The sequence below is a fragment of the Corapipo altera genome, unplaced genomic scaffold (genome assembly GCF_003945725.1).
Source record: "Corapipo altera isolate COAL_440 unplaced genomic scaffold, ASM394572v1 61286, whole genome shotgun sequence".
NCBI classification, from domain to species: Eukaryota; Metazoa; Chordata; class Aves; order Passeriformes; family Pipridae; genus Corapipo; species Corapipo altera.
In genome coordinates, this window is record NW_020884907.1 from 1,927,241 (window position 1) to 1,954,840 (window position 27,600).

A 27,600-nucleotide genomic window follows, 5' to 3' on the forward strand; every position below is an offset into this window, starting at 1 on the left:
CTGGCTCTGCTGTTCATCAGAAGGTGTTAAAGAAAGAATAATTTGGTGAACGTGTAGAGGTTTTTTTATTTCTACTTTCTTTGTATTTTATAATTCCCCTTTCCAATCTGTTCTAGATCTGGTCGATGCTTTCAAACCAGAGTACGTTGCTCCCTTAGTTGTTTGGCTTTGCCATGAGAGCTGTACAGAGAATGGCAGTCTGTTTGAGGTAATTTTTTTATTTTCCCTTTCTTCCCTCTCTTTCCCTCCCTGTATCCCTTTCCCTTAAATCAGTATTTTTTTTAGCCTATCCAGCCTTAAGCTTTTTGGAAGAAATGTTGACCATGTTGTGCACTATTTGACAAGTACTTCAGGTAGTAACAGCCTGGTCAAATTCTGGTGTGTGCTCTAAATACCACCAACTTGTTACAATTCTTATTATTCTCTTTTAAGGTTGAAAAGATACTAAAGAAACTACTTCAAAAGATATTTGTTTTCTAAATCATTCAAATACAGAAAATAACTTGCAGAATTGCAGGATAAATTACTTAATTATGATATTCATTATAGGTATTGTCATCAAACTGCTGGTTCATAAGTTGGATGGAAGCTGTTATCTTGTACTTAGAGTTTTATGTTGATGACATTCTGGTGCTTAACTGAACTGTTAAATGCAACCAGCAGTAGTTCAGAAATTTTTATTACGTTTGTATTTGTTCTGGAGTATAGTTTTGTTTCCCTGTACTACCAAAGCTTTGCTTTGTGGCATGTGCAAAGTTGATGATTTTCTTTTTTCTTGGCAGGTGGGAGCTGGATGGATTGGAAAATGTAAGTACTTTTTGTTGCAGGATTGATCTTGTTTTTTGAATTGACATTAAAAGTATGCAGATCTTCTGAGCAGTTAACCTTTGCTCAAGACATTTTTTTTAAGGGGGAGAAGATTAACAAAAACTGAGGTTCTGAGGAAACTGCTTATTTTAAGTAAAAGTCACAAATTTAACTTCACATGGAGGAAATTGGTGACTTAGGTGTGTGCATTGTTATGGTTTTGAGCTGACTGATAATGACTGAAAATCTGCCTAAGTAACCTTAGCTCTTGAATCCCAGATGTAATTTGACATCAAGAAGAATCTCTGATTTTGGTATACATTGCTGCCTTTTCTTGATAACTTCAGTTTTTCTGTGACATAAAAGTAGCACATGCTGGTAAGCAGACAGCTTTTTAGTTGCTTTCCACATTTATTTATGCCTCTAAACATGTTGAGGCAATTAGTCTTCTTAATAATCAATAGCTATGCTAGCTGTATTTTCCTTGAGTAACTGCAGTAGCTAGCTTAAATACAAATGTAAAGAAAACTCACAGACAATATTAAGGACTTCGGAGAAGAAACAATTGTGTAAAATGTCTGAACTTTTTTCCTAAATGTGTTTAACCTAATACCGGCATTACTAAAGGTTTAACTTCTTAGTCTACATGAATGTCACCAGTGGATTGAAGTCGGGCCATTAATTGAAGAATGCATTCCCCCTTCTTTAAAACATTTTTTTTGCCTACTTCATAAGCATTTTGTACACTTCTAACTAACTGTAAATGTACTGGTGGCACTGGAATAGCTTTTGCAAGAAGTGAAGTAAGCAGCTTAAAAGAAGCAGGACAGCAGCATAAAACATCTTGCTGCCCTCCACAAGGAGTTGAGTTTCAATACAGCTGGAAATCTCTCTAATCAAAAGAAAGTATCACTTTTCATCATTATAATGGCTGTTGTTGAAGTTATTGAAATGAAACCGTGTTGTTAATGAGGTATCATTATGGCCTTATTCATTGTCTATTGCTAATTAAGAGCAAAACCAACATGACAGGTTAAGTATTAGTTGCAGTCCGGGAAGTCTATATCCTTACAGAACTGATTTCACATTGACCTTACCAGTTTCTCTCAGGTTACAGTACTGAAATAAAACTTCAAAGACCATTTGGAGATGCTGGCTACTGGTATTAATGTTCTTTCATAGACAGCAAGTGGTTTTCACATTTTTCCTATAGTTTTCCATGGGTTTCAGGAGATTCCTAAGCAATTAGTAGTCAAAATACTGACAGAAGAGAAAGTCTACAGATACATACTAGCTACGTCTTTTCACTAGACAGAGTCCTAAAATTGATGTAATATTTTTGGAGGGCAGCCAGTTTCTCGTGGCTTCAATGAAATTTAAAAGCAATGCTATTCCCTTTCTAAATGCTAGTTAAAAGCGGTGAACCCTTTTAGTCCAGCTTGAAGTAGTACTGGTGAGTTACATCAGAGTACTTAGAACCTTTCCCTTGTTGCAGAATCTTGAAAATAGTGACCTTGATGAAAGTTATCTAAAGAACTGAAAAGTTTCTTTGTTTGTTACTGAACTCTTTGGCTCATGTTTCCCATTAGTGCGCTGGGAGCGATCCTTGGGTGCTATTGTCAGAGGAAAGAATCAGCCAATGACCCCTGAAGCAGTGAGAGATAAATGGGAGAAGGTGTGTGACTTTGAAAACGCCAGCAAGCCCAGAACCATCCAAGGTAAAGGAGACTTCGAGAACTGGGATTGTTCAGCCTGGAGAAGAGAACGTTCTGGGGAGACCTTATTGCAGCCTTCCAGTACTTAAAGGGGGCCTATAAGAAAGAAGGGACAAACTTTTTAGCAGGGCCTGTTGCGATAGGACAAGGGGTAATGCATTTAACTAGAAGAGGGTCAAATTACATTTGTTGTAAGAGAGAAGTTTTTTACAGTGAGGGTTGTGAAACACTGACACACGTTGCCCAGTGAGATGTTGGATGCCCCATCTCTGGAAACATTCAAGGTCTAGTTGGGACAGGGTGCTGAGAAACATGATTTACTTGAAGATGTTGCTGCTCAGGGAAGTTGTAAGGGGGTTGGACTAGCTGACATTTAAAGATCCCTTCCAAACCAAACTATTCTTTGATTCTGTGTGGATAGTTTTGGGTAAGCAAAGCTTAGAGGAGAATGCTTTCCTTTCAAACATTTGCTGAAACTTCACTTCAAAATCTACAGAACCAGTGCCTTCTTTTGTAAATGTGTAACATTAATAATTTACTGTTTCAGTATGGTCAGATCTTTCTAAAGAGTCTTTTGTGTTCTTGCCTATAGAATTAAGACATAATTTTATCTTTTTTTAAGAGAGGAGCAACATCAGTGTTATTGTAAGTATTACAGTCAGACTAATTATAATGTTTTATTGATTGCACCTACACACAGGCAGTAACAGTATAGTAGAGAGATTGTGTTTTACTTTTGGTCCTGGAATCTTGGTTTTTGGTGAACATTTCTCTACCAAAAAGCTCTCTGGTTAAGTCATGGGATACATCACAGCAAAGAAGTTCTTACTGTGCCTTGTGTTCCTGGGTCACATCACCCACTTGGCTGGTGACCAAGGTGATTTTCTCTTTCAGTGCTTTGTTTACTCTCCTTATTCCTTGCCAGCATTTACGTGTGTGGGGTAGGAGGGAAAGAGGCATGCTTATGTACAGTGTCAGTTGAATTTCAAAGATACTTAGCTACACAGAAGATATTTAAGGTGTTGGTTCTGAAATCCATTAGGACATTTTGCTAAAACCTTAGGGATATGTTTTTAGGTGCCTAAAGTAAAACTGGAATAGGATATACTTTGTCCTTTCCCTCATACGTTGTCAATGGAATGTAACCATCCATACAGCAGTTGTAGATCACCTAACTGATCTTTGACTTACAGATGTCCTGTTTTCAAATGTATGAGTTTATACATGTCTTCTGTCCTGATATGGAATGGTATTTATAACAACATAATTCCAGCTTTATAGCTTCTGATCTGTTCTGCAACCTCACACATGTGCTGTGTTATTTTTATGGCTTGCTAGCAGAAAAGTGTTGCAGAGAAGCAGTTGCACGTAGGAATTTCTTTCCAAAATTGCTTCAACATTATGTAAGATATTCCTCATCTACCACTTGATACTATCAGGAGAAAAAAAATTGGATAAGATTTTGAACTTCTGAAGTTAATATGCTCACAATACAGCATAGTAGGTTTCTACAGTCAGGTAGTTACATTGGCATGAGTCTTCCATGCCGTCTACATGCCTTAGCTTCTGTTTTGTTATAAACTTAGCCAAAATATGGCATTTTCCTTTCAGTGACATCAAACCACAGATAATACCAGGCTGAATAAAAACTCTTGCAATTATTTGTTGTGAGAATCAGCATAAGGGTTGCAGGAAATTCTGAAGAAGTTAGCTGATTTAGTACTAGTAAAAGTTTTTTCTACGCCAAAGTTTCCACTTTCTTGCTTGAAGCTATTTGACTGTTAAATAAGGGAAACTAATTAGAGTACTTGCATTAAAAATTAGAAGTTACAATACTTAATATCTACAAGTTAAAACTCTTCCTGAAGATTTCATTGGTTTAAGTAATTTGATGCCGTGAAGAGCATTCATGTACTAAACACTATGTCTAACCCAGCAAAACCAATAGAAGAATTAGAAAGATCAAATTAAGTGTGATACAGAAGCTTTTCAATGTGTGGTGCGCAGTGCAGTAGGTCACAGTTGCAGATTGCACTGCATGTTGGTGTGTTTTCTCCTTGCCTCCACAGTGTACTACTTGCTCTTATGTCGTTGTCTGATTCTTCCTCTTGTGGAAATGGAATCAAGAGTGTATTGTGATTTAGGCAGAAGACAACTATCCATGTCCTGCAGATTGTATGCTGTATACAGCATTCCATAGTATTTATTGCACTAGTTAGTATGTTTACTTGTTTCGTTATGTAGGGAAACAGAGTTCATTGTGTCTGCTACCCATATGAGGCACTCTGTCTCAATTTTTCTCCTCAACTGTGAAGATGTGAAGCCAGTTTCAGCTAAATCTAATATTTTAGAGGTCTGTAATCAGCTCTTGGATTCATGTGCATTTTTGATTCTCTTAGAAGCTATCAGTGTACAGAAAATGACTTCTGGCACATTTCAAAAGCTTATTTCTGGCATAGAGCAAACTAATGTAGAACACGGAGAAGGTGTGTATGTATGTGTGTATACTTTGTGTGTATATGAAGAAAAAATTTCCATAAGAGGAAGAGTTTCAATATCAGCTTTCTTCATACGTTTTTAGAAAGTGTTTAAACGCTGATGCTGTTTCCTCCTTTGTTAAGGGATATGGTTCATATTCATTGTTCCCTAGTTGGAAAGTGAGAGGGAATACTTTTGGAACAAGACAGCCTTTGTCGTGATTATTTTCAACCTTTGCTCTACAGGTTACTCTTTTCCTGCACTCTGCTAATCATTTGCTGCATAGTAGCAGATCATTCTGGGGTGGTGGACATTTAAGGTTTTAGAGTTCAGTGGCAGTATAACAGTGTAAAAAATAACCACTATACCAATACTAAAATAATTATGTTAATTAAAAGGCTTCCTACTGGGTTTCTTTCTGCCAAAATTATACCCCTTGGTATAATTATATATTTCTTGGATCTTAAAAAGAACCTTCCTGAGCTTGTGGAGTATTACAAAATACAAATTGTCATTACTGAAATATTAATTTCAGACCTCCTGTGTGTTTACTTGGCTAAACGCTCATATCCCACTCTGTGCTTCCCTCTTCATCTTTTACTTGCACTACTCAAAATTATTTTAAAATAAAGACATCCTTATCAGTGTCCAAACTTCACTTATCAGTGGTTTTTAATGTTTTATCTTTCTTTTTTGGTAGTCTCACATTACATTGTTAATTATAACAATGTATTTGATTATAACCTTTGTACCTCTTAATGTAGTAATCTAATTTACTGTTTCTTTGAAGGTGTAACCTTGCATGAAAGATTCTTATCTGCTGAAATATTGCTGTAAATTCAACACCATACTAGTCCAGTTTATTATGTCAGGCAGCAGAAGTGCAATGAAGACTGAAACAAATTAATATGTTGACTGTTCATTTCAGTTGCATGCTGCTATACCAATACCTGGAAGATGAAAGCAATATGTCAGCACTGGAGTTCTTAACTGGAAAAGTTATGTAACATAGTAATTCAGGGAGGGGAAAAAAAAAAGAGTATTTTTTTTCCCCTTTCCTTATTAAAAAATAAAACCCAACAACAACGACAGAAAAAACCCAGCTTTACTGCCTTCTATTTGATGATGTTCTAATAATTTGCTTAAATATTTTGAGGCAACCAAAAGGAGCAGCATCTTAAAAGTAACTTTGATATCCAAGGCTGAAATCCACCTTGAAATACAAAGAATAACATATAGTTTTTGCTGATATCTTTCAAAAAGTTTGGACCTGGAACCACAGATGTATCTCACACAGTAATGTTTGTCATGGAGATAAAGAAATAAAACCAGGAGTTCCTGAATGTTTGAAAATCAGTAAATGTGTTACTAAATGGTTCTGGTACAATGCAGGTCAAGTGCTGTTGCTGATTATATTAGAAATATAACAGTAGGCCAAAGTTTGAAAAAAACCAAAATGGGGCCTTTGACATCAAGAGTGAAAAACACCACATATACATTTCAAAAAAAGATAGAAAGGAGGGCCCTGGGAACTACTGACCTGTCAGGCTGTGAAGAACATGGAGAACAGGGAGGTGATTTGAGACAACCAGCATGTCTTCACCAAGGGCAAGTGCTGCCTGATCCACCTAGTGACCTTCTATTGATGGATTCCATCAGTGGACAAGATACAGAACTTCAGACAGATTACATTCATAGCTCTTAAGGCCTTTCCCACAGTCCCCCACAACATCCTTCTCTCTAAACTGGAGAGAGATGGATTTGATGGATGAACTGTTCCATGGATGAGGAGTTGATTGGATAGTCACAACCAGAGGGTAGTGGTCAGTGGCTCAATGTCCACATGGAGATCAGTGACAAGTGGTGTCTCTCAGGGACCTGTATAGTGAACAGTACTGTTTAATGTCTTCATCAATGACAAGGATGGAGGGATCGAGTCACCCTCTGCCAACTTGCTGAGGGTACTCCAAACTGAGTAATGAGGTTGACACACCAGAGGGATGGGATGCCATCCAGAGGCACCTGGACAAGCTTGAGGAATGAGCCTTTGGGAACCTCGTGAGCTTTTACAAGGCCAAGTGCAAAGTGCAAGGTGCAAGGTACTGCAGTCAGGCTGGTGCAACAAGCACCAATACAAGATGAAGGCATCAGAAACATCCCTGCTTGGAGATGGACTTGGAGATGCTGGAGGGTGAACAGTTGGACATAAGCTGGCAATGTGCACTCACAGCCCAGAAAGTCAGTTGTATCCTGAGGTGCCTCAAAAGAAGCAGGGCCAGTAGGTCAAGGGAGGCAGTTCTGCCCCGGGAGGTCTCTTCTTCACCTGGAATATGATATCCATCTCTGGAGTCCTCAGCACAGGAAAGACAGAGACGTGCTGGAGCAAGTCCAGAGGAGAGCCACAAAAACGATCAAAGGAATGAAACACCTCCTCTATAAGGAAAGGCTGAGGGAGTTGGGTTTGTTCAGCCTGGACAAAAGAAGGCTTCAGGGACACGTTATGGTTGCTCAGAACTTCCTGGAGAGCCTGTTGTCGTAGGGCAAGGGGAATGGCTTTAAACCAAGAGAGGGTTGATTTAGATTAAGTAGAAGGAAGAAGATTTTTTACAATGGGGTCTGTAAAACTCTGGCATAGGTTGCCCAGAGATGTATTAGGTGCCCCAAACCTGGAAGCATTCAAGATCAGATTGGACAGGGTTCTGATTTAGTTGAAAGTATCCCTGCTCATTGCAGGGGGGTTGGACTAGCTGACCTTTAAAGGTCCCCTCCAACCCAAAGTGTTCTATGATTCTGTGATCTCCTTAGTGTTCAACCAGAAACTAACCAGCTCAAAGTCACTGGAAAATTTTATTGTCCAGTAGTATCATACGTTCTGGAACAAAGACTCCTTGAAAGGAGATTGTAGCATTCTGCACCATTATTAATTTACAGGTTACATTTATGGTGTTGGTCTTAGTATGACATTTCATGTGAAGTACATGCTGTTAATCTTAGGATTTCACCACTTAGACTGATCATTAGTTCCTCCATAGAAATAGGTTGTGAACATGCTAAGTTGAGGAAACATTTGGGTTTACTTGGAGGTCAAACCTGTATTTTCCTGTGAAGGTTTTAAAGCAATATGAAACCTTCATTTGGTTCATGCAGAAAAGGTAGAAATAATCTGTTACTTCTGCTAGCAGCTCAGGTATTTCTCTTATTTCTCAGCCTTTCTTTTATTCATTTAATGAATGAACAAAGGTATAAAAGAGATTACCTTTTAAAGGGTTCTTAAAAATTACAAATCTCGTTTTGCACATTTTCACATTATGTAAATGTTATAACCCCTTGTCATATTGTGGCAGAGCTTGCATCCAAATAGAAGGCTTGTCTTTGGCAGGAGAGGTGACAGCATATGTTTGTTTCTTGGATGTTCCTTTTTCTTCACAAGATTCAGGCCACAAATAAAATGTGATTCTGGCAGTGAGACTATTAAGCAAGAGATAGTTTAGAAAATCAGAATTCTACAAGAGGTCATGCAGTACCTTGCACAACACCCTGTTTAGGGTAGTGCATGATGGAGCAACACAGTGTTAGTCCAAGTAGCAGTGCAAGTCAGGATAGGCACAGGGGTTTTGAAGTGGAGGGAAGTGACTCTGGGTTAAGGTCATTCAATAATGATTTTGCACTCCTCTGATAAAAGCACATTTTTATTTTTCTGTGCATGTTCTCCTCACATTCTGTTTGGTTCTTTCTAGCACTTAATATTGATTTTAGCCATATTGAGCTTCAAGGAAGAAGCTGTTCTTGATGGCCTACCTTTACCATAACCAAGTTCAGCCATACATTATCTCACTTGTAATCTTGTCATTGTTGAGGTCTCAGACTTATTTGATTATCTGTCTGTTTGTCTGTCTATCTGTCTGATCCAGGAAAGAGAGTAACAGCCAGGAGATTAGACCTGCTACTTGTATTGGAAATAATTTTCAAGATAAGAAAAGCAGTAGTAATTTTCAGATGTTTGCTTCTCAGATGGTTGAAACATATAGTGCTCTTTATCTTGTCCTTAAGACCTTCAGATAGGTGTCATGATTGACTGGTGGGTACAGAACTTATGGAACTGGTGTAGAAATCACTTATCCTCAACTTTTTTAGAGATACTTGTAAAATGCAGCACTATGCTCGATTTGCAGATGTATATTTATCGTGTTTAAAAATTAATTGAGAAATACCAGGCTGTATCTCTCTTGCTGGTGTGTTTGTTGTGTGTCTAGCTGGAGTGTCTCGTTTAGGGATATTTATAAGTGTATTTTTTTTCAATTCCTTTCTCTAGAGTCCATAAGTGTGTTGAGTGATGCTTTAAGTCAGATAGAGTCTCAAGGGAATGTTTCTATGAATTCCACAAGCTCTGGATCAGTGGCCTCTTCATCTGTTGACACGGTAAGTACATCTGTCTACCAGACGCATTCAAAGCTAGGTGAAAACCTCGAGCAGAGAATTTTACGTTGCTGATCAGCTTCTCCTCTTGCTTGCTGTCTGCAAAAAGAAAGATGAGTTTTAAACTATGAAGTGAGGAAGTAGAATAAGAAACATCTACAGGTTCCACTCTTTATTTTTCTTGATGATGATTGGAAAACTTTGCAGCTGCATAGACTGGATAATGCAGAATCAGAATGCTTATAAGTTCTTTTGAGCCTCTTTAATTACGATATTTTTCAGAAAAGGGAAAGGGCTTGGACATTGTTGGGCAGTGTCAATTTGAAGTACCTCCTTCTCTGTAGGTACTCTTTCCTCGTTTCAGTCTTACTACGGTGTTAATTATTTCATTTGTGGTTTGTTTTAAAAAAGGTCTTATGCACTTCTGGGAGTGCAGTTGTATGAAGTTGTACTACTTACTCTTGAAGTAAATTGCTTTCAGCAAGACATAATGCATTACATTTGGGTTGCTTATATTGTAACAAATAAATTAATGTTTTATGGTGTATTTAATAGTCATACTTTATGTTTACATGTGATTATAAAGAAAATGTTTAAACATAAATTTTGTTTGATATGAGAATTACAGAAAGAGTGCAAGTTCAGTATCAACTATTTAAAATTTTTATTTTATACCGACTTTTAATTTCCAGGCAAGCATTGTTGGCCGTGAATTGGCTACCAACGTGTATAAATACACTCACTTAGAACCTGTTCTGTATGCCCTTGGTGTGGGAATGTCAACTAAGGATCCTGATCACCTAAAATTTCTCTTCGAAGGAAGTGAAGAGTTCTGCTGTTTACCTAGCTTTGGAGTAATTCCTGCTCAGTCTTCAATGTTTGATGGTGTTCCTTCTCTTCCAGGACTAAATATTGATCTTGCAAAGGTATGGAAGAGTTAAGTAGCTAATGTTGTTTGTGTGTCATATAACTAGATAGAAGGTGAGTTAAAGTACTATTTGTGTAATATTATTATGTTCCTTTTGTTCTAGAAATAAAATACAGTGTTTTTTATTCTTACTTCCTAAGAAATGATTCATTTACCTCACTTGAATAACATATGTCTTCCAAAGATAATATGACTGATCCGTTTTCTATTAAATTTTAGTTTGTGTTCACTATGCTATTTTTAAACCACAAAAGTTTAAAACTTTCTTTGAAAATATTTTGAGGATCAAGTTAGAAAAACCAAAGAAGAGCATTTTTTTTTTTTTAAATTTTCTTTGCTCTGAACAGTTTCTGAAATAACTGTTTATTGACTTGGGGGAGACAACAATATATTGATTGATGTTAGAGCCCTGTCTTTCTTTACGTAGATGCTACACGGTGAGCAATATCTGGAGCTGTATAAACCGTTACCAACCTCAGGTCAGTCCTTTTGTGATGCTGATTTGTTTTTCCCTATGACCACAGTTCCCGTAGCCATATTGTAAATGGTAAGAGGGAAACTCTGTTTCAGACTGCATTATTGCATATTGTTTTTACGAGGAGTTTGGGAGACAGGAGGCAAGCTGTTGTATAATTGAAAGAATTCTGAAACTGTGTCCTTGGGATCATGTGTTGTTTTTCTATAGTATAGTTAGTAAAGTTTGCTTAATCTTTAATATAATAAGCAAATATATTACATACCTGTATTATTCATATAATTTGATACTTTTCATTCTTCCATTAAGGTTGTAGCATAAAACTTCTGGGATGTTTACCTAAAAATTCTTCAACACTGATTGCATCTGTGTGCTTGTAAGAGGATAAGATTTAAAGTACATATGTAAAGAACAAATTGACATCTCAACAAGGAGGCTAAAAAACAATTACTTTTCTTCCCCTCAAAATTCTTAAAGGTATTAGTTACTGCAGTAGCAAGCTCTTTTCACAGATGGCTGTGTTTTCCCAGATTACAGCACCTGAGAAATGCTCTTTAGACTCATTCAAGATATGTATGCGTGTGTCTGGATTTCTTTGCTAGTAGTTTTTTAAAAATTAGGTTTTCAAGTGTGTAGAAGAATGAAATGTCACAAAATAAAAGTCACAAATTGATGGCAGAATTTCTTGTTGAAACAAAAAAAAGAGATCTGTGAAAGTTATATTAACTTCAAAGAAGTCTGATAATTAGTAATAGATTGCCAGGACTTCATAAAGCTTTTTATTTTTCATTCCATAGGCTGGTTTATAAACAAATGTGGTTATATGTGTGTCTAGAGCAATAACCTCTTCAGTTTCAAACTTCATGAACCCCCAGGGCCAGGCTCTGAACTGAGCTTGTATTCTACAGAACTGTGATTGCCTTAGCCCTCTTGAAAGTTGGGGACAATCCTTAAGTGAATGGAGCTATTTTTGGAGTTTGAGTCTGAAATGTGATTTGTGTTTAGCTCTGAATGCATGAACTATAGCAAAATTCTGTTCAAAAAACTCCCCACACTTATAAAAAAACCCCAACCAACCAACCAACCAAAACACAAAAAAAACCCAACAAAAAACCCAACCAACCAAACAAAAAACAAACAAACAAACAAACCCCACCAAAACCCAAAAACAAAAAACCACAAAACCCCTTCACATCTGCAAAGATTTGCAAAGATATCCAGACACTGGTATTATAATCGTGATGATCGTGATTACTGTGATTATGATGATGATGATGATAATAAGGATAGATAAGTAAGTCAGTAAGATAGCTAGTAAGAAAGTGTAAAGAGGGATATGTGAAACTTTGTTCCTGCAGCAAGAACTTACAATATTTGTGTGGTGTTCTTTTCTTACAGGGGAATTAACTTCAGTTTCAACTGTTGCTGATATTCTCGACAAAGGATCAGGAGCAGTCTTGCTAATAGATGGTAAAAAGGTTTATGATTTTTGAAGGGGATGCAGTAAAATTTATTAAGCTCCGTTTTTAACTAGCTCTACTAATAACTGCCAGTCCTTCCACAGAAAAGACAGCTTATTAAATCTCAGTGAGATGTGGCTGTATAATTGTTCTTGGGCGCTTAACATCCTGAAATAAGAACACTCTCTTCCTGTGTGGGTGGAATAAATAGTGCACTGTGAAAACTGATCAGAGTTCTTTAATAATAATAATAATAATAATAACACTTTTAGTCCTGCCTGAAGGCAGCCATTTTATATTCTACCAGCGAGGGTGTGTGTGTCTGCATGTTTGCATGTGTTTTGTGGAGTAGTTAAAGGAATGTCTCCAGAAGTTGATAACTTGTAGTTTTCATGATTTTGCTGTCTTTAGGTGTGATTATACCAAGGTTCTTTGTGAAATTAGGCAGAAAGAGTAGGTTAATAGGCAGTGAATCTCTAAACACTGTTGACCTTTAAGTTTTTCAGTGGACAGATAAAATTGTAAACAGGTTTTTACTGACCATTTTTTCCTTCTAGCTTTCATACTGGAGTAATACAAAGCCTGTCTGTTTCTGCAACATGCAAAAGTTATTTTTGTGAGCAAAGTCTCAGTGTTTGAAATTTCTTCCGGAACTGGAAATTAACATTATTAACAAACCATACTGTAAATTTCAGTCTAAAGTGTAGGGGAGTGGAATAGATATGAACTGGAAATAGGAAGCTGAATCTCAATTTAGTGTAAGGAGTCTACTTTGTTTGGAAGAGGGAACAGGTAACCTTAACCTCTGGAATACTTTTTATACAAGATACTAATACCACTTTTGTATGAGTTCATAATCTGTTTTATACACTGGATATTCTTAATAGCTTCTAATATATCGTATTTTATGGTACAAGTCTATCATAATTAAATAAATTGCTAATGTAGTGTGAGATACTGAAATAAATCTAATTTCAACACTCTGTTGTCAAATAATTTTAGCACCTTGAATGTTATCACCATTTCGATAGTTCATTTTTTAATTTTAATGCTTTCGTATAGATAAAATTCATTATGTTATTTGACAGATCATTAGTGTTCCCTGGTCAAGAAGTGACTTGCAACAGTGCAACATGAAGGCGTGACCATTCCCCCTTCAGCTGTTAAAATGAACTTTGTCATGTTTGAATCTGAACTTGTCTCTTGTAAGAACACATGCAAGCTGTATGAAAAAGGAGATTGAAGACAATATATGACCTTCCTCTTCCTTTGTCTTTCAGTGAATACCTATTGTGGAAAGGACCTAGTGTGCTATAATCAGTTCTCTTTGTTTTTTGTTGGAGCTGGGGGATTTGGTGGAAAAAGAACATCAGAAAGGGCCAAGGTAAATTCTCACATATTCATATTTAAAAAAAATAAATAAATTAAGAACTTCTGTCAGCACTGCAAGAAAAATACTTGCTGTACCAACCAGGAAGGATAAACTAACATTTAGGTGGTGTGGAAGTATGAACTCAAATGGAATTTAAGTACTTATGTTCACTGGAGAGCCTGAGTGAAAAGGTACTATTCAGGGCTTGGGAAACCAGTGGATTTGTTTTGACAATTAGGGAGAAACATGAAGTAATAAATATACAATGGATTAGATATTCCTACATGCAAATATTTGTGATTACAGACGTGGAATATCCTAATGGAAAGCTATGTTAGGTTTGAACTTGCAGTTTCTAGAAAAGATCTCTAGGTGTAGCTCTTTCTAAATCTATGTGTTTACGTGGAAGAGGTATAAAGAGGAAGAGAGAAGCAGCATTATAGTTTGGAGTTGAACTTCTGTGTTTTGAGAGGGAGAGAGCACGCATCAAAGAATATACATGAACATGTAGTGTGTATGTCCAGATGCATCAAGCAGCTATTCAGGTACCTGGCATATAACCTTTGTCTCCTTCAATACTGTGTTTGAGGGTAGTGTCAGCTGTGACTGCATGTTCTCATTGTGAACTAGAGCCCTGAGACAGTACAGTAATAAACAATTTAATAGAATATCTGTTAAACACCGTATTTTTTAAAATATATAATGAAATACCTAGGTTTATACATCTGAAATACTGTGGGTAATGTCCTTTGTGATTTTTGCATGTAAACTTGTAGGTTTTTTTACTTAAATATGTATCAATTGTATAAAGTTTTATCATATGTAATTCTACAGAAATGCCTATTGCTTCAAAGAGAAGTGGGAAAAGCCTCTGTGTAGTGTAAAAAACTCACAGAATATTACTGCAGACAGTGTGGAGAGGTCTTTGAAGGAATCCTTAATTCTTCTACAGTCAGATTTTAAAATAGTGCGTGTTAAAAAATCCCAGTGGTTCAAAGGAAAGGTGACCAACCTATAGTGATGACATCAGTCAGTCTAGTGTAGTACCTTGGCACTTTTTAGTTAAACATTTAGGCAACTGCAACATATAGGCAACTGCAACTTCTTCACTCTATTTAGTGAAGTATGAAAATGAAATGATCTTACATTTTAAAATATGAAGGATACCTGTTTCAGGCAGCAGTCCCTCCTGTGATAGAAAAAAACCCAAAATGTAGTCTGATTAAGACAATGCAGTGCTATAGCAGTTTCAGCAGAAGCATCTGCATACCAGAGGCTTATTTCGAATGGTAAATTTTCATGCTTTTTCCTTGCAAACTTTCCCAGTTAAAAAGAGTTCCATGTCCCTCTGTGCCAAAAAGGAATCCCAGGCTGATCAGACATGTAATATAATATGTCTCTTTGTCAACTTACACCTTCATTGTATTTGCAAATTGTATTGCAAGCTAAGAGGAACAAATTTCCAAGTGAAATCTTTGATAAGCAACATGTCAGGACTCTCCTCTTGAGCTGAGGTTTTCTTACCCTACTGGCAGAGGGCATACTGGCAGATTATTCATACAGTGGCTAGTTTTAATGACTCAATAGTTTGGGTTGAGTTTCTTTAATCCAGCTGGAAATAGATTGGCAAGCCTTTCTTGTTTTGGAAGCATGTTTAAGTAATGTTCTTGTTATCAGGCTGATTAATAGGTCAGTCCATTGTGGTTCTCTGAAGTGACAAAAGCAGGAGTGCTGTTACCCACTTCCACCCAAGGTGTTCTTCTACCCAAGGAGTGTCTTTGCTGTTAATAAACAGGAAAGAGCTTTTACTTTTATTAAATATGAAACTACATAGAACTTTGTTTCTTTTGATTTCTTAGAGGTGAAAAATGATGAGTCCATGAGTGAGGTGGTATATAATTTTGTTAAAGTATTATTTTAAAGGCTTCATTTTAATATCTGTGTTCCAAAGCATTAATGTTCAATGAGACAACTATTTTTTCTGAGTGAATAATTCTTACTTGAGCTTTTTTTGGTAGTTTTGAAGAAATTTTACCAAATTCATCAGCTGTAACATGTAAGGCAAGATCTGATGCCTCAGGATCACTACCTATGTAAAGCTAAACTTGATAGGAGACTTTTTCTGGACTAACATCTTTTTTTTATTTGTCTGTAAAAGTAGAAAGGGTAGGAAGAACCTTAACAGATTGATGCTATTGTTTCTTTTTATACATACTTGACATATTCTGGCATTAGGTATGAATAAAAGATTTTTGCTGTGAAATATTAATAATACTATTACTTTTGCTTTAGTTAACAGCAAATCCACCGAAGCGACTTCCTGATGCTGTAATTTCTGATGTCACAACATCTGATCAGGTAAAGCTTTGTATGCTTTACGTGTGGAAATGTTTGTTTGCTTTGGAGAAAGGAGTCTTAAATGATGTTACTTATAGTTTGAGTTTTCTGATATATCTCAGGTATTTGTATATATATGTTTATGTGTATATGAGTGCATGTGTATATATTTATAAAGCTGAAGTTTCTCCTAGCTTATGACAGTGTGCTCAATGTACTGTATAAAACATTCTTTTCTTAAGACTGATGAAATTTGTAGTGTTTAATTACAAATTTTACATAGTAGAAAATTAAAATTTGTATTCTGTTGTACTTCAAAAAAAAAAAGGCTGAGACTTCCTGAAATTTACAGCCCATGGTGCAAACACATTGTGACAAAAAAAAAGAAGTGCTTGTATTTCACAGTTTTGAAAAAGTTAAATTTCTGTATTAGGAGGAGTCAGGGAAACCTGAAATACTGACAGGTACCTGTCCAGGTATGTTTCATCTGTCCACATTCCCACTGGTTCACAGACATCTACTTTCCAGGGGAGAAACCTGAGTAAAGAAATGTAACCTCCACTCAAGGGAAACATAGGCAGATGTCAGACAAATAGGCAAGGAAAGTCTGGAGCTACCACTATTAAGACACTGAGTAGTATTTTCAAAAGCAACTTAGTCATGGCAGGATGCTATAGCTTTCAGAGATGGAATTAAAATGTTCAGCATTAGCTTAACTGTGATGACTGTGGTGTCTGCTTAGCCTCTCTCTGATTATATAAAGAGTAATTAAGTCCATCCAGCTGATTCCTGTGCTCAAAGTCCAACTTAGCCCTACCCATTTTATTAGGTAAAATACCTCATCTCTAATTACCTGGTAGTTTTAAAAGTATTTACTTTGAATGTTGGAGCCCTAGTTCAGATTCTCCTGTGCATGATTATATTGTAATTGATTTCAGGCCCATCAATTTTCACAGGATATTTATGATATTTATGATTCTTACAGTAATCTTAGTGTCTGAGCCTTAAGCTCTTATGTCTGGAATTGTTATTGTGCATAAAACATTAAGTTCATGAGATAAAAGAAAAGGGTAGTGAACCTATAATGCAGCAGTTGAAAAACTTGGCTACTGCAAAATTGATGTTTGGAAATAAAGTAAGTAGCTGACATTAGCCACTACACTTGTTTTATTTTAAGACCTACTCTTACATGTAGATATATAAAGAGAATTCCTCTCCAGTTAGAACTTACAGGAGCCACAACCAATGGACTTTGATAATTGTCAGAAGGTTGATCTGCCAAATTATTCAGTAGCATCTATACTTCAGTGATGATGACTATATACAGGATGGGGAATCTGTAGAACTTGGGAACTTTATGGGCAGGAGTACAGACTTGTGTGTGAAGGACAGCTTGGGAAAGTGTTATCAAGATTTTACATTTATGTGTCTGTGGAATGACACATGACTGCCTAAAATCTTTAAAAAATGGAAGCTAGCACACAAATTGCATCAAAGGTTCTGAATTTCTTTTTCTTAGTGTTTAAATTAAAAATGTGTTGGCAGCAATGTTGCCGTTCAACTATTAAATTGGTACAGAGTATAAGACAGACTGGAAGAGTCAGTTTGCAGATGGCATTTGATTTAATTTAAACTGTACTAATATCCAGTTTTTGTGTTATCACAATTGTATGAATAAACTGCTCTTCATAATTACTGTTTTCCCCCTTAACTTTACATGTCATGATCTTGTAGTAAAGCTTCTGATAAATAGACATTTCTGTCCCTTTTAGAAATACTTAGAGTAATGGCACACCTGTCTTTCATTGAAGATAATGACTATGGTTATCTTGAATGTTTTAGTCAGTTCTCACTTACTGCACTGATCTTTTTTCCAAAAGGAGGAGTGTTTTAGACCAGATGAAGCACTGCCTAGGGAAGAAGATACTGGTAATAGAGGGCTAATAACTGGTTTTGCCCTTTACTGTGTGTTCAGCAGAAGGGAGGGTACAGGCACCTATGATTCCTTGAAAAATAATTGACTTCTGTCAATGACCATTGACAGAACAAAGTAATTGTTTTGGTTAGTGGTATCAAAAACTAATAGAAGGTGGTATAATACATTTGTGCCTTTCCAATCTGTACCCATTTCTGAGAAGTCCTTTAAACACCAGCCAGTGCTTATGAATGACTTGCAGTACCATGATATAAGCTGCTTAAATGTGAAAATTGGTTAAGAAAAATTTACAAGTATCTCACCTTCAAAAATGCTTTAAGGCTTAAAATTTGCATCCTGCTGAAGAAGAATAGAAAATATTTCCTCAGTGTTCAGGAATTTTTCCACAAAGAACTGGAACAGTTTTTCCATATTGCCCAGTAGAGCTGTGCATGTGCAGTGATATTTTTCTAGCTTGTTCTCTCTCTATAACCTGAACTATGCTTTACTAGATCCACTGCCATAAATCTTTTGAATAAAATAGTTCTTTTGACAGAAGGTCAAGAAGTCTAGAGGGTGTTTGACTATTAGCCATTTAACAAGGAATGAATCATTCAGTTTCAACCCTGTAGGGAATGTTTAATGTAGTTACAGAGCTTCTGTCCTGCTGGTTTTTGAACCAGGAGCTTAAATTAATCAATCAAATGGATTTTGCTGAATGGTTCCTAATGCAATGAAAAATCACAGACAGGGAGTTGCCTGTATCTCTGGAGAGTTTTGTCTGTGTAGAGCTTTCACTCTCTTCCTAAATGTGTTGATTTCTTGGGAATTCATTTTATGATGATACTCAAAATAAGCTTCAGTGGTTATTTAAAGTGGATGATATTTTAAGTAATGTTTCTGCTTTTGAGGAAGGAAACAAATAAAGAGTCTTGCATTCATTGGGGACTTTCTGTGGTTTGTTTGAGGGTTTTTTTTCTTGTTTACTCATGGAAAAATTCACAGCATTCTTGTACTCTGCAGGTTTCCTTCCAGAAAGCAAACTGTTCTCTGTCTTCAAATACCAGAAATAATATTTGGAATACACAGTGTTGTGGCAATGAATAAACATCATAACAATAGTCCATAGAATAGAATTTTTCAAGAAGTTGTTTAAGTTTTACTATTCTGTTTCCTCCTGCTTTCTTCTGAAGGCTGCTTGTCTTGTTTGGTATAGGGAAAAACTAAAGCTGTAGTATTTGGAGTTTGCAGGACTTCCAAGTTTTTGATAAGGTCATTTAAGTAAATCATACAATAATTTTACAAAATATTTTTTAGTTATAAAATTCTCTTTGCTTGCAACAGTGTCATAGTTCGCTAAAGCATTCTCCCACATTGAATTCAGACTCTTTGTATTTGTTATTTATATCAATAGGGAGAAATAGGCATGACTAAAAGGTAAATAAGACCATTTAGACAGATTTTGAAAAACATGGTGTCTCAACCTGTCATGCTTTGAGACCAGTTGTGTAGCTTTACCCCCTTTAAGTCTCTGCAGTGCAGTGTCATGTGAGCTATCACACGTGAATTTCTGTCAGAGCTACTTTTCCATTACACTTGAGTATCTCAAGCACATGATTCTTCTACTCCGTGGTATACCGGGTCAGGAAAGTTGGCCAACCTTGCTTTCAAAAATTTTTAAATTCCTCTTTAAAGCTGATAAAACTGAGCCTGATACTGGTCTCTTGGACTAATAACTTTCTGGTATCCTGTCATTTGTAAGTTATTTTTATTTGGAAAACTATGATAATGTTTTAAATGTTGCAGAATCTCCAAAAAGATAACAATTCTGGATAAAGGTTGTGTTTTCTGTAATCTTAATCTGCTTTATGTGCAATGCTTTATGATACAGTTTTCAGTGATGCAAGCGTAAATGGTGTGTTTGTTTGCTCTTCTGCAAGAACTCCTTCCACATGCAAAGAGAGGGCACTAAGCATGAGCTGAGACAGTATAGGAAGTCAGTTTTCCTATGTTACTTGTTGCTGTGATCTCATAGTTAGTGACTGGTTGGAACAGAAGTTGTTTGACAATGGATTTTCTTTGCTTTATATTTATGGTCTGTGGGCAGCTGTTACCCAGATAGCTCAAAGTACTCAGACATAGGTGCTCCTTAATCAGTGGCTGGTAGAAGAGGATTAGATGATGGAATTTGGAAGATGGAATTTGGAAGTCAGACTAGCAGGAGGGTGTCTGAGCATCACAGGCTGTAATTGAAATCTGTAGGAGCTGTGTTCTGAACTTGCCCACTGTACATCAAAAATGTGAGGTACTCTGAAAACTTAGGCCTTCAGATGTTAAATTGGACAGCTGAAATTGGTTTGTGCTGCTGATAATTACACTCTTTTCTGCCATCTTGTAGTTTCCAGTCTGTAAAGTAAGGATGTTTAGAAATGTTTGAGGAATTTTAGTTGTACAGGGAGTATTTAAACAAGTGGTGTAAAGCATTGGATGGTGATTTTTGAGAATGTGATACAATGAGCAGCATAAAAAAGAGAGAGATATATACTACATATATTAGGGAATATGACAATTCTTTACTCTCTTGAGAGATTTTGAGAGAGATTCAGTAAATTCACACCTAGACTAATCCAAAGAAGCTATGTACAGCCTTCTGTTCCAGGTATAAATCTAGCACTGACTGACACAGTGTGAAGAAATTGCTGCTTTTTAGTGGCTTGGGGTTTTTTTCAAAAATACAGTTATTTTCTGTTTTCTCTGAAAGAGAAGAAAATAATTGACGCCTGTCCTGTTTGAAGTAGAGTTATCAAGATCCTGTGACTAAGACTGCAGGAGTGACCTTCTCTTCCTGAGTCATTGACAGTCCTGCAGTCCTCCTGCTCATACTGCTGTCCGCTAGCTACCTGAGTTTAGTTTCTCACTGTGTCAAGTTCAGTTAAAACTACAGTTCTTAACATAACAGGAAAGAATTGTGAAGACAATTATGCAAAAATCCAGTTTTTGTACAAGAGTGGACTTTACTGTAAAAACTTATTAAAAAGATGTCTTGGAAAGCAATGGGAAGCATTTCACAGCATGATGAATTATTAAACTATAGTCTGCTGTGAAATGTTTTCTGCCTGTTGCCAACATGTACAGTATGACGAGGCTTTGCTTTACTTTGAGGATACCTTGTAAAGCTTCTGTGTAATTGGGATGTTAATCCTTACCTGTGGAAAGTCATCTTTTATTCTACACAGTTTTCATATGTGTTTTCATTCTAAGCATATGTAAATATTTGTGTGTGTTTTTCGAAAACGTAGGGAACGACGGGGGAAGAAACAGGAAGACCAGACAGATCAATAGGTGGCTCTACGTCTGGTGTCACTGGCAGAATTGTGGGGTTTTTGGATCAGTTTACACAACAGCTGGCCTGCTGTCAACAGTTGGGATACGTCTGTCTCAAAGGGGTAAAAGATCTTTGCACAGGAGTTAGCAGTGCTCAAGGAAGGAGTTTTGAACTAGATTTGAAAGGGGGAGTGATAAAACTAGGCTCACTGGAGATACATATGGAGCAGCATGCCAGTGTTTGAGGAAAGTGTGCTAGAGTGAGGTCCTTCAGTCTGTTGCCTCAGTGGAGATGGAATCCACATGTCAGCAGAGACACAAGGGTTACTGATGTGTTAGAAACCATGGAAGAGCCTGAGAACATAATGTAGGAATTAGAACGTAATGTAGGGTTCTCCCCTCCAAAAAGGTGGTGGGATCAGTAGCCCAAGTGGAGTGCATCTACACCGGTGCACACAGCATGGGTAACAAACAGGAGGAACTGGAAACCATTGTGTAACAGGAAAGCTGTGACATAGCTGCCATCAAAATATGCAGGACAAATTCTCATTTATATCCTTTTCTGTAAAGACTGTAGTACAGCATTGCTTGAAAACATGTACATTTAAATGAACTTCAGACAATAGCACAAGAGAGCCTCCTGAGAGATTCTGGTGATTTTTTTTTTCTGCTTGTAGCATAAATAATTGGTTTCATGATAGAGAAAATGATGTGTTGCAGGAGGTTCACAAATATTGAGAAAAAAATTCACAGAAAAAAAATTACAAAGCAAAAAAGGAGGATACAAGCCAAACAAAGGGATTTGAAGCCTTTGCTAGGATTTGATAACCTTTTCCTTGTTTGTCTAGAGATTTCAGTGTGCAGAGATGGTAGTCTCGGAACTGTTGCATAGTGAGTGAACATTTGTAAAAGTAACTACTTTAAAAGTTTGTTACATGTTATGATGCTAATGTAAGATTTATATAATCTCCTGTCCTCCATCCTTATTCCTGTTGGGCAGATCAGAAGATAATTTTCAAATCAATTTGGAAAAATAGTTGAGGGCTTGGATTATACTAGAATGTTGTGTGTTAAGATAATAAAAGAAGAAAAGGTACTACTCAGACAGTCAATTTTTTTAAACAAGATAGTCTTCCTTACCAAGTTTGTTCCCTCCTCTTACCTATGTGTATCTTAGTCAAGGCTATAAAAATTGTTATTCCATTTGAAGTTCCCCAAGCTGAAGTGATTTGTTTGGGGTTTTTTAAATTAAGAGAGGCATTGTTAAGGGAAAAGCTTCTTGTACATTTGCCATGCTACTGAAAAATGACTAATGTCTGTGAAGCCTGTATCAAAATAAATAAGTTGATACTAAATTTGAAAAATATTTGGTATGGACAAAGAATAAATATGTAAATAGTGTGGGGTGGGGAAGTTTTATGTACAGTGAATTACTGAAGTACTGTGCTAAATTTGAGCCCTTGAAGCGTAAACACTGCCAGTTTGACTGGAAATATCCACTATTGTTAATGTAAATGAGAGCTTATTGACAAGTGTAGGTGAAATTGTGGTGTTTTTTCTTTCTGAGATTGCTTGACTGCTTACTCTTAAATAGGCTGTTAGATAAAGTATGCCTACATACATGTCCATATGCATACGTACATGTATACATATATATACGTGTATACTTTGTAAGATAAGCTTTTGGGCAGAGCTTTTTTTCTGCCCAGTTAGAAGAGAAAATATATGGATAGTTAGCTTCCTTTTTCATTAGCTTTACCACTGACCTTTATTGCGTTCTGCAGGAAGACTGAAAAATTGGCACAGAGGTTGGATATCGCCTTTTATTTTGTGGTCTGGCAGAATTCCTAAATTGATAGGAAATGAGACTTGACAGTTTGTGTTATTAATTGGAGAACAATCTAACCATATTATGACTGACTTCAATCTAATGCTCCACATCAATTGATTCTTGTCATCCTGCAAGGTTGCTTGTTTTGGGCTTTTGTTATTTGTGTGTTTGTTTTGTGGGGTTTTGTTGTTGCTTTTTTTCTTTTGCTGTGGAATGTAATTTATATAATGAAGTAATACCAAAGATTGTGGTAAATGAAGTTTGTTGACAGACCTGATTTGGCTGCACTGAATCTGAAATAACCTACTGTGTAACTGTTGTATTCAGTTCAGCCTTTGTGGTTTTTAACTGTGACCAGTGCCACTGTAGTTATTGAAAATACAAGAAGACAAGTATCATTTCCCACATTCATATGTCAGACTTTTAGTTAAATACATTGGTCTCATTTAATTCTTTGAACCTAATAATTTCCTAAATGCTGCATTTATTTTGTTAGTAAAGCACAAGTATTTTTTACTACAGTAATTTTGAAAAGCCTTTGGTACAAGTATTGTCTCCCAAGTAAATAAAAACCCTAAACAAATTGATAGTTCTTATTACAGCTTTAGTAAGCAACATCTGCATAGCTAGATTTAAGTTGAGATCTTAAAACAGATATTTGTCTTTTTTTATGCCACATAAATTGAATTTTCTAGTGGTGCAACTAAATGTTATTTAGTTAGAATTAAAATTTATTACAACTCCTTTGTGAAAATAGCCTCCTGACAGCTTTCATAAAAATTCAAATTAATGAAAGTGAAACCATAGAATTTTAATTTAGTTAAAAAGCCTTTTAATTATTTAGTATGTGGCAATTTTTTTCTTGTTCTTGGTGGCAATTTGCTTTAGATTTTAGATACTTTTGAAAGAAAACTTCGATAATGAAGGGGGATACCCTACTTCATAGAATTCTGTTGAGGAATTCTCTCTAAATTGTCAGTTTTAAATCTACTTTTTTTGAACAGAAAGTAAGGATCTGTCCCTCTCTTTCATGGTGTTACAACTTTGATATATTCATCAAATTATTTGCTCTCTGTTTTATCCTTTGCAGAACATCAAACTCAGACCCACCTGAACTTTAGTCTTACATTACTTAGGATCAATTAAAAGATAATTGAAAAAAAAAAAAATTTACAGTAAATACATGTTTTGGGCAAAGGTAGAATTACAATTAGAAATTTCAGTCTCGTGATGTCATCGTACTGATACATCTTTGTTTTCAAAATGGAAAGTGTTTCGAAAAGAGTAAACAACTATGTAAACAGCCATTGAGAAGTATTAGCTTAGAATTTGTCTTTCTAAGATGTGCATGCTTAAGGCATGGTGCAATTTAGGACTTCTCTTGCTATTTTTAGTGCATGTCTCCAACTCTCACAGAAAGCAGTGACAAGCTCTTCTACATTCCACTTTAACTGAGGCTCAAAACACTTGCTATGTTGAGGAAGGTTACCACAACAAATAAGAGAGAGGTAGAGTTTAGTGTTTAAGCTGTAGATACTTGAAGAAATAGACTTGAATATTAACAGGTTAAAAAATAAAACAAATGGATTATGGATTAAAATGATAATATGAGTCCAGAACCTCTTCAGTTAAACTATCTGCTTCAGATTTGATGGGAGAAACAGTGTTATGCATATATATTAGAAAATACGTCCTTTGGGGAATCTTTTTTTTTCATCCTTCCCTTTGAGAAATCTACTAGCTTCTTTTCTTTGAACAGAGTTTAGTTCAGTTTACTCTCATTTGGACAAACGCATATGATTTTTTATAGTCCCAGTTAAAAATTTAAGGGGTTCCAGAAGTCAATAATGTACTTGATTAAAATAAAATCTGTTTCAGTTTAAGAGCTTTTTTCCATTATATCTGTGTTCAGTTTGTTCATGTCATCTTATTCTGCTAAATTCTTGAAATCTTCATCAGTTAATGCGACGTAATGATTTTCTATGTACTTTTGGGAAATTTGTACTAGAGAGTACTCCACAAGCATTTAGTCACTGGATTTCACTGGAATCTGCGACCAGGGAAAAATGGTTTTAGTCCAGAAAGATGCAGAGTGGCTTGTCATATCTCTCATAATATGGACTGCTGGCTACTGAACACGTACAGCAAATATAAGATTTGATAATAGAAATGCTAAGGCTCCACAGGGACGGCAACCTCAAGTACAGTAGCCATATCCTTCATCATTTCTCAGGTTTATTCACATTCATGATATATAAAACATGCTAAATCTGTATTTTGCTAGTGAAAGAGAATATTTATCTTGAAGTGTGAAGTCTTCTAGAAAGCTTGTAATGTTACTTTGGGGTTTTATTTGTTTTCGATGTTGCGATCAGCTACCCCTGAATCTGCTACGAGAGAAGTGTATCACAATTAGTCAGTCGTGGTACTTTTAAAAGGCAAGAATAAGGATATTTCTGATCTCCATAAGATGAATCAATTGTTGGAAAAACATGGTAGTGTGTGCATGTTTTTAAAAAAATAAGTTTTCATATGTAATTTTTTTTACATTGTGGATAAAATTGTCAAGGAAAAGACTCTTTAAAATTAGACTTCAAGCTGAAGAACCTGTGAACAAAATTTTAGAAAATGCATTACTCCACTGTTGCCAAATTTTAGTGAAGCTAGATCTGTTTGTCAGCAGAGTAGGTCGTTTCTTCCTCCCTGTAAGCACTTTTATCATTTTCTTATGTACCAAGACCACACATGGCTCTTATCACATTTTCCTGGAGCTTTGGCAGTTTGTCTGCACTTTAATCACTAATTTCTGTTTTGTCTGCTTTGTTGTAGAGTATGTTAACTAAAGACTAGTAACATAGATTGTGATAAATTTATTAATCTGCCATGAATTTTTGGGTGACTCATGCTTGTTTCTGCCTTCCATTTTTCCTTCTCTGTTTCTGCAGGCTGCCTTGTATCGTCTGAGTGGGGATTGGAATCCTTTACATCTTGACCCAAGTTTTGCTGCTCTTGGAGGTGAGCTGAGGGATACCATTGTATTAATATTTGGATGAAAGATGGTGTAAATGTATTTGTAGTCTTTTTTTTTCACTCTATCTGTACATCTTTGACAACCTGGAGAAAATAGTGCTTGTTTTATAGCTGTTCTTAAAATCACCATTACCTGTCTTCAAAGTTCTGCATGACACTTCACTTTGAAGTATTGGAGGGTGGTGCTTGGACTTTACCTACAACGGTAACATACCTCCTAACCTATTTTCCTTTAGAGCTTGTTTGTTGCCACTATCCTGTTTTTACAATCTCTGTTTTATAAAGAGAAATAATAGACTATCAAAACTTCAGAAGGAATTGCATAAATTCATTGATATATAGTTCTTTCCATCTAAATAATTCTGAGATTATGATGGTGTTGGTGGAGTTTTTGTTCATTTGTGTAGTATTCTCAATCCCAATAAATTTGAGAGGGCAGGAGAGAGGGAGTTAACACTTCTTTCCCATGAAATTGCTTAACTGCACCTCTTGCTAGCACATTAGCTTATTTATTTACATACCTCTACATGTGAAAGCATCAGACCAGAGGCTGCATTTACTGAATCTTGAAGAGATGTAATTACTGAAAAAGGGTCTGTTTGCTTAATATCCTGTTGTAAATTTATTTTTGAGTTCTCTTCAGACCTTGCTAGTAGTATAGTTTACTTCAATCAGACATCAATTTGATTTACTTATGAAATTTTCCTGAATATCATGAATATGGATGTATGTTACCATCATAAACATTACATGAAGATGCTGATCTGTAATAATTGGTCAGAAGTTTTCTGATGAATTTATTTTTAATATACAAGTATCATTGTATGTTGTTCTTATCAATACAAACAGAGCAGAGCTATACTTTCTTGTTCGGATCATGCTTAACATACTTTCACAAATGATCTTTCAAAATTTGATTAACTCAGTTTTGTGTAATTCTGTGTAAATTAGTGTTAATAAGTAATGCTAGTCACTAGAGTCCATAAAGAGATTTTCCCTGTTTGTTCATCTGGTGATTTTGGATAAATATTTCCTTGTGAAGATGGTGGAGGTGAAAAATAAATGTTTGGAACTGAAATCCCAGTATTTGGAATAATTATGATAATCCTTTCAAAACCTTCAAAAGAAGAGGAGTAGAAATCTTTTACCTGCTCATACAAAGAACACTGGCACTTAGAAAATGAAATTAACTATATAGATGAGGTACATAAAACTGCTGCACTGGATTTTGGAACTGTGGCAGTACCCTACTCTAATACTTATACTAAATGTAAGTACAATCGAAGAAAAATATTACTGTAGGTATATCGCACAAAAATATTTTTCTAGTTCTGCAAAAGCTTTTTTCTTTGGGCATATTCACACACCTTGTAACAGTCTCTGTGACTGTTCTTTTTAACTGGCTCTCATAGGATGCACTGGAAGGAAGCATTCAGCATAGTGCATTCAGGTTGTTCCAGGGTTATTGTTAAACCTTCTTGTGAGTAATATTTCAGAGGACATATATGACTT

The 27,600-nt window shown here is 36.0% G+C and overlaps 1 protein-coding gene across 3 annotated transcripts in view; it reads left to right on the plus strand.

The window, feature by feature from the left end:
- The window catches only part of HSD17B4 (hydroxysteroid 17-beta dehydrogenase 4), a 64,383-nt gene that overhangs the window by 15,361 nt on the left and 21,422 nt on the right, over positions 1-27,600 (plus strand). For all 3 annotated transcript variants that reach the window (XM_027652489.1, XM_027652491.1, XM_027652490.1), the window contains exons 9-18: positions 117-208; positions 783-807; positions 2,397-2,525; positions 9,313-9,419; positions 10,109-10,342; positions 10,772-10,823; positions 12,218-12,289; positions 13,560-13,663; positions 15,944-16,009; positions 26,004-26,073. In XM_027652489.1, the coding sequence (XP_027508290.1) occupies positions 117-208; positions 783-807; positions 2,397-2,525; positions 9,313-9,419; positions 10,109-10,342; positions 10,772-10,823; positions 12,218-12,289; positions 13,560-13,663; positions 15,944-16,009; positions 26,004-26,073 (951 nt within the window). The remainder of the gene's footprint in view (positions 1-116; positions 209-782; positions 808-2,396; positions 2,526-9,312; positions 9,420-10,108; positions 10,343-10,771; positions 10,824-12,217; positions 12,290-13,559; positions 13,664-15,943; positions 16,010-26,003; positions 26,074-27,600) is intronic.